This window comes from Vigna angularis, chromosome 5, assembly GCF_016808095.1.
Source record: "Vigna angularis cultivar LongXiaoDou No.4 chromosome 5, ASM1680809v1, whole genome shotgun sequence".
In the NCBI taxonomy this organism is placed as follows: Eukaryota; Viridiplantae; Streptophyta; class Magnoliopsida; order Fabales; family Fabaceae; genus Vigna; species Vigna angularis.
In genome coordinates this window covers 9688288-9696321 of record NC_068974.1, presented here as the reverse complement: position 1 = coordinate 9696321, position 8034 = coordinate 9688288, and the positions used below count along the sequence as shown (strand labels likewise).

Here is an 8034-nt window from a genome sequence, read left to right as displayed (position 1 = left end):
GTTTCTGGGTTTGTTTGCAGGTCTGATTGTGGTTACAAGTGGAGATGAACGAAGGAGAAGATGATTCGCGCCATGGCTTTCGAACAGCTGCGCGATTTTGATTTTCTCTGTGATTGGGTTTCTGCGTGTTTTCTCTGACAGGTGCGAGGGTGGGAAGGTTAGTGGTTGCGATCATGGCAGCGTCTTCACGGCGGTTTTGTGGCACTAAGGTTTGGCGAAGCAGCTGCGAGATGCGAAAAAAAAGGCGAGATTCGGAGAGGCTTGTATCTCTGGTTTGGGGGAGGTTGCGGAAAAGCTTGCGAGGAAGGAGATCGAATCACGCTTGGTGGCGGAGGACGAAGGAATCGCGATTCTGGTGGCTGATACGATTCACGTTTCTGCGATGATGGATAGCGGCGATTTGAAGGTTGACGGTGGTGGCTTCAAGGTGGCTGACGGCTAGGGTTTCTGGGTTTCCTCCTTTCCCCTATCTGAAACCCTAATTTTGGATGGGAAAGGGGTTGACATGTAGCAGGTCTTCACTGGTCACGTTATGAATCAGTCAAAGCTGGTCAACAAGACTCTTCTGATGCCGTGCCACCTCGTAATTAAAGGACACCTCAGCATGTTACATTAGAATAAAATTAACGCCATCCATAGCATTTAACGGCAAGGGCTTTATTGACTCAAATTTTACTAAAACAGGGATCCAATTGAAAACTTTTATAATACGAGGACCCAACTGATACAAATATGCATAAATAGGGACCTCCGAACCTATTAAACTTTTTTTTAAAATGAAATAAATCTTTTAAATTATAGTTAACAAATTGTTGTATCTTTTACTTAAAATATTTAACCATATTTATAAATATTTTTTAATTATTATAATTTCTAAAATTTCATAATATCTCTAATTAAATAAATTAAAATAATTATTATATTTACATGTTAAATTATTTTATATAATTTATAATTAGAATTTAATTTATAAATTAACTTTAATAATTTAAATAATAATAATATTACATAGTATTCTTGAAATAATATAATATAAAAAATTAATGTTTTGAATTATTTTTTATTTTAACCTTAAATTTTGAAAGAGTCGAACAGATCGTCCATCTTCATCTGCATTTTAACCTGTTGATTTGAAGAATTAAATAAAACAAGTCAAAATAATCTGGTAAGTTAAAAATTTCAAACTAATTCAATAAATTTAGACGGATTGTTGACCCGACCCGGGAAATTTATTCCACTTTTGCCATTTTCATGCACAATTCAACTGTTTCGAAGAATAATTTTATGATAGTGTTCTTGATTACCTTATTGAATTTGGGATCTTAACTTTGAGAGTGATGTAACATAAGAAGCATAATTGTTCATAGTTAATTAACTGTCTAAGCAAAAATTATATGATACAACATCACTGTATATAGTCCTGGAGTAGTGTTTTTGTCCTACTGTATCAAGGGGAAAAAAAGGACAAAAATAGCAGTGCATGGTTGATAAGAGTAGCATATAGATTAATGGAAATTTGAAGAACTATGATTGTGGTCTTAGAGAAGAGAGAACAAGGTCTTGAAGAGAGCTATCTCTCTGCATGGCAGCTTTGAATTCATCAAAGGTAACTTTTCCATCACTGTTGGCATCCATTCTGTCAAATATCTCATCCAATTTCCCAGGTTCAGTGATATCAGCTGGCAAACACTCTTCTGGTAAAGCCTGTTTTATGCTCAATCATGTTAAAATAATAAAAAAATAGATATCACGCCAAAGTAACTTACATGTAAGATTACACACTAATTAAATGGATAGTTTAATATCAATCTAATCTAATAACCGTTAAGATGTTTAATATCAATTTAATCTAATAACCGTTAAGATAGACTTTAACTTGATGCTATGTTAAGAAATAAACTTTAAAACTAACTTAATCAAATCACACAAAATCAACCGACTTAAGGTAAGATTTACGTCTATTTATATATCATAAATAAACTTTTAACCATATTTATATTTTTTCAATAAATTTTTTTGTTGTGTTTTTAGTTAATATACAAACTTAAGTTTAGTTTTTTTTTTCATTTCTAAAATTGATTTTCCAAGAAAAAGAAGTTCAGAATCTGTTTCTGACACTCATGTTTAGCACAAAAAATATACTTGTCTGATATATCTTAAAGAAGTTTTAGATCTTTGTATCAACCTTGAAATGGAGTTTTAGAACTAAAATAATGATTTTAAATTTAAAATTAATATCTCTGTTTTTGAATCATAGAGACTTCAACTTATTCCACAATTAAGAGAACCAAAATGCATTTTATACTAAAAAGGAAAAGAACATTACTCTGAGCATGGATGCGACTTCTTCCTTGGTGATGCAGCCTGATCGATCTGTGTCATACATCTGTGATTAAAGAAATTAGTGAGGCAAATTAGCAGTAAATTATTTTATTTTCTTTTATAATAAGTAAAATAAAAGTCATATTAAGGATCAGTGATTTTTATAAAATGTAATGTAAGTATTTATTTTTCTTTTTTATGATAATAAAAAATAATAGTTATAAAAATAAATAGAAATAATTTTTATAATTCTATTGTAGATAATTTTATTATTTTATAGGTAATATTATTATTATAGATCATTATTTTAATTTTAAAAATAGTTAAATTTAAAAAGATAATCAAATAAAAAAATTGTTAAATCTAAAAAATATCATTTGAAAAGCAAAATTGGTAAGGTAATTTTTTTAGTATGAGAAAAACGGTTTTTAAAGTATGAAATTGAAAAGAAAAATGTGTATATAAAAATGGTGAATCCATGGTATAGATAATTGTAAAAATAATATAATTTTATTGTAAACAATTTTTATTTAATTTATGGGTAATTTGTTTAGTATAAAAAGTTATTTTAATTTTAAAAACAATTAAGTTTAAGAAAACAATAAAATGAAAAAAAAGGTTAAATTAAAAAAAATATCATTTAAAGAGTAAAATTGTAAAATAATTATTTTAATTTAAAAAATTAATTACTTGAAAGATAAAATGAGAAGAAATAAAATGTACATTCCAAATTTATATAGAAATATATGAGATTAGTGAAAAGGCAAACCTGGAAGCACAAAAGAAGAGCATCATCTCCTTTGGAGTTTTTGAAGCTGGAAAAGCCACATAGAATCTCTCTCATGTCAACTGTTCCATCACGGTTGTTGTCAAACAAGTCAAATATTCGTGGTGCTAGAGGGACCAGTGATGGCCTATTCATTGCTTTCAGCACCTCTTCAAACTCACTTAGAGTGGCATTGTCTCCACTCACACATCTGTTAATACCCAACAACATTTTCTTTTTCACTCCAAAACTCTCAAAAACAACCCACATAAAAAATATATCACCTTTAATCAAAAACATTTTAAAACAATCTATTTATGACTCTTTTTTATTTAAGATGGTTGAAAGTCTTACGTCAATTAAAGAAAGATAAGACAAATTTAGAATAATTAAAGAAAAATAAGACTAATTTAGAATATATAAATAAATACAAACTTTATTCTGAGTCAATTTTGTAGAGTTGAGTTAAGTTTAAAATCTTTTTCTTAACATCATATTAGAATTATGATTAAAGTTTATTCTAGTGATATTTATTGTTTAGGTAGGATTTCCGTTTATTCTTGTACGTCAGTGGTTAATAACATATTTATCAAAATTAATTATAGTGCCTATGATCATTGATGAAAAATAGGAGTAACTGTTTTGTTGGGTTGGCTTTCAAAGTGAAACTGAAATTACTTCTAGGAAATGGAATCTAATGCATAATATACATTGCTACTAGTATGGTGAGTTCTGAAATTTGATCTTTTAACTTGTGAGTACTTACATTTTCTTAAAATTTATCCTGAGGTTTTCAATTTCCTCTTCTGTGAGATCATGTGTTCCTACCAAAGATTTCAGCTTTTTGGTTCTGAGGAAGATTGTGGAGCTCCAAACACTAGCAATTGCAGCTGCTCGCAGTTTGCGTCTTGCGTTGAAGCTCTGCAATCTTGAGACAATCTCAGGGTCCATTGCATCATCCTTGGCCTTGTCACCTACCACCCATGGATGACTCAGAAGCTGTTCCAACACATACAATGTAAGTGTGAGAGGGTTATTGTTCTCTATAACAATTTCAATTCAAAGATGCAAAATGTTGAACAAATACTAACACTCATTAGTAGTTATTAGTGTTAGTAGCACATTCTGTACAACACTTTTTCTAACGTACATTTTGTCGATTGGAATTTTATTAGAAACTACAAAAAAACTAAGATGTGAGTTTGTCAGATAAAAAATAGAACCAATAATTTATCTTATTTATAATGGATATGAGATCTTTAACATTAACTAACACTCCTATTTTTTCCTCAAGAATTCTTGACGATGCATAACTTTAGGCTATTTAAGAGAAAAAATAAAGACTTGACAGAAAATGAGATTTTTGTGATAATTTTATACTACACATGACTTTTTTCATAGTAGATATGCCTCAATTGAAGAGATTAATGACGTTGGTAAGAGTGTACAATACATCTTGAGCACTAGGTCTCCTACTAGGATCAACTGTCAGAAGATCTGAAATTAGTTGCTTTGCTGATTGAGTAATGCCCTTCCATGTCTTCTCATAGAAACTGAAGTTCCCCTGTTTCAGAGTATTTGATTTGGTAAGCAAGATCATTATAGAACTGTCACTTGATGAACAAAAGATAATTGTAGTCTTGCAGTAATTTAACAAGACACTATACCTTTATCCTGGTCATTGGATAAGACACAATGCAAAGGCAAGTGAATTACAAATGATGTATTCGATGTATTTACCACTTTTATGTGAAAGTAGTATGTACTATGACAGAAACATGAAGTGGAGCCAAAATGGATTATGTATTTAAGTAAAAGTCACATCCTGATGCATTGCTAAGTTTTGCTCTGCCTTTGTTACTTACATTCATTATCATTTGTTGTTTCTGGCGATTAGACTGAGCAATGAAAGGTGGATACCTGCAAAATATGTAATTGAAGCATAGAAGGAAAGATTACAGTGAAGCATAGAACAATTGATCAAATACATAATGCATGTACTGGAAAAATCATGTCAAATTTGCTAGAAAATATGTAAGAGCTATAACTTGTCTTCTTACTTATCACGAAAGATGAAAAATTATATTGGCATGTGAGACAAAACATGCTAACAATGTGCAAAATGCCAAAACTGAGTGGTGATGTTAATTTCAATGGAAATCTCATCCAATTATAAGGCGATACCATATTTTATTTCAATGTCTATAACTGATTGAAGACTTTCCCTATTTGGCATGATATGTGCTGCAATTGCACATGGGTAGATGGAGACAGACACAACATGAACATGTGATTTTGAAAAAAAAAGTCAACATACCCAGAGAGTAAGATGTATAGAATCACCCCAAGAGACCACATGTCACTCTTGGTAGTTATCTTCCCTTGAGAAAGAGCCTCTGGTGAAACATAATCAATGGATCCAAACAAACCAACAACTGGGTCAGTGAATTCTTCAACAGAACTCAAACCAAAATCCATGATCTTAAGAGGAGAATCCCTCCTCACATCCAAGAAAAGACAATTCTCAGGCTTCAAGTCCCTGTGCACAATGTTAGCTCTATGAATAGCCTCTAATCCTGAAGCTATCTGGCGAACCACACCTGCAGCTTCAGTCTCTGAGTACCTGTCATTGATTCAAACATATTGCATTCAACAATGTTCTATGTTTCTATATTACACGCACTTGCGTGTTACATGTAATAACCGAGTGAGATTTTCAGAACATTTTAAAGGGCTTGAATGTTTGAGAGGTAGTACCTATCTTGTGCTACAATCCTATCAAACAGTTCTCCACCAGAACACAGCTCCAACACAAGGTGCACTCCATTTGAGTCCTCATACACATCATAGAGGTCAATCACATTAGGGTGAGGTGAAACGTTTTCCACTATTCTCCTCATCACAAGAATCTCATTGGTGAGCAAGGCATCTGAGACTGAGACTTGTCTCCACGGGAGCCCCATCATAGCAGCTGAGCTCTTCTCTGCACCCTTTGGTCTTGGAAACCCAGAAGGGTGGTTGGAGTTTGAGGCAGTGCCTGATCTTCTCAAAGTTTTGATGGCCACAAGGCTTTTGGTGTCACTGCTTGATTTTCTTGTGCCTTTTCTAACAACAGAAAATCCACCTCTTCCTAGAACATCTGAGACTTCATACTCATCTGAGAGTGTTCTGGTTTCATACCCCATGCTGTTGTGGTGCACACAAAGTGTTTGAAACTAAGGAATCTTGAAGACTCAGAAAATTTGCAGGGACAATAAGAAAAAATTGTTAACTCAATGATAGGAGGAGCCTTCAAAACGCGTGTTGAAACGGTTGAGAGTGACATCATAACCTGTAAGAGTTTGTGCATTAGTTTATGGCATAAAATATGATGCAAATTGGGATAGGTACAAGAGAAAAAACAATGTGGCTGGTGGAAGGTATTTGGGAAGGGACAAAGACAGAGTCAACTGCTAGCACTATGTTCTGTGTTTAATGTTTCCATCTTCACCATTTAGCCACATTGAGATTAAAACTGTGTCAAGGTCAAGAGTAAAACAAAAGAAAATAACTAGGATGACTCACTTGGATTTTATCTAAATCAGATTTTTTAATGAGTTTTTTTTTTCAGCATTAAAAATACATTAATGTTGATATATTAAAATTTTAATATATTTTAAATCATAAAAATGAGTATCATCCCTTGTATTTCCAAGACACAATACAAAGGAACAATACAGAAAAGTTATAAAAAAAAACCCAAACTGGATTTTATCTAATCCATTGCTGAAACTAGGATGACTCACTTGGATTTTATCTAATCACTCTCGTTAAACTTATCCATATCACGATATTAACTATTTTCTTTCTTAAATTTTAAAGTTAACATATAGTTTTAATTCTTGAAAAATTTACTACTTTTGTTTATAATCTCTGATAGATTTTTTTTCATGAAAACATACATAAACAACTTTTTTATTATATAGTTAACATATATTTTTAATCCTTGAAATATTAGTAGTTCTTCTTTATTTAGTCTCTAAAGATGTAAGTATATTTATCATTATGTTAGTACTTTAAGTGAATTAAAAAAAAACTTTTATTTATTTTCATCATATGAACCAACATATTTTTTAATATACGAAAATATAATTAATGTAATATGAGGAACCAAATGCAAAATGAAATAAAAAATTAAGAACCGTAAATTATGAAAAAAAAAGTGATCAAATACTAAATGTAAAATTTGTAATTATGATTTTTTAGGTTCTAATAAAATTATAAGATATATATATATCTATAAACTAGACATCTGAGCTTCTAGGATTATTCACCTTATAATGGTCACCATCTTCATAGATATAATATAATCAAGTGATTAATTTGGTATCATTACTTACGAAGCAAAAGAGTTATTCAAAATAGAAAAAATATAATTAATTAAACTTAATTTTTTTTAAAGTAAATTATTAGATGAACTTTTGTAGGGGCTTTGATATAAAAAATTGGCTACTTTCTTGAGATGGAACTTATACAACTCATAAATATGAAAAGTACAAGCGTAAAATAAATTTAAATAACACTTTCATACATTATCTCTTTTATAATTAAATATCTTAACTTTTACTTTTTTATCTTTCATCCCTTAGCATATTTGTTTATTTTATCTTTTAGTGTGCTTTTGAATCTTGTTTATTGTCCGAGGTTGTGTTATTGGTGCCCCCACGTAGCTGAGAAGGTACTTCCTATTTTGTTCGCGTCTAACGCCACTTTATTGATGTCTAACACAGTCTAAAAATACACAATTTTTAGTTTTGACGGATGCTAATTATTTTGCTGATAACTTTTTCTACAGGAATTCGACTGAGTTGATTTTTTTTTGCATTAGATTTTAGATTCAAACTGAGTTGATTCTTTGCTGCATTAGATTTTAGATTCAAACTGAGTTGATTTTTTTTTGCGTTAGA

The 8034-nt window shown here is 30.9% G+C and overlaps 1 protein-coding gene across 1 annotated transcript; it reads right to left on the bottom strand.

The window, feature by feature from the left end:
- Nucleotides 1-1340: 1340 nt before the first annotated feature.
- LOC108339839 (calcium and calcium/calmodulin-dependent serine/threonine-protein kinase) lies at nt 1341-6475 on the bottom strand. Its single transcript, XM_017577056.2, has 8 exons — nt 5846-6475; nt 5406-5711; nt 4954-5008; nt 4542-4652; nt 3855-4087; nt 3092-3299; nt 2327-2386; nt 1341-1704 (listed from the first exon to the last, which is right to left on the bottom strand). The coding sequence occupies exons 1-8, from the start codon at nt 6271-6273 to the stop codon at nt 1525-1527; spliced, it is 1581 nt and encodes a 526-aa protein (XP_017432545.1). The 5' UTR covers nt 6274-6475; the 3' UTR covers nt 1341-1524.
- Between the last annotated feature and the right edge of the window lie 1559 nt (nt 6476-8034).

Bases quoted from the DNA above. Each gene is read 5' to 3' on its own strand.
- LOC108339839 (XM_017577056.2), bottom strand. From the start codon at position 6,273: ATGGGGTATGAAACCAGAACACTCTCAGATGAGTATGAAGTCTCAGAT. The intron at 4,088-4,541 runs GTATTGTACACT...GTGTTGGAACAG, and splicing joins GGAGACCTAGTGCTCAAGAT to CTTCTGAGTCATCCATGGGT. The intron at 3,300-3,854 runs GTAAGTACTCAC...GGGTATTAACAG, and splicing joins AGGATAAATTTTAAGAAAAT to ATGTGTGAGTGGAGACAATG.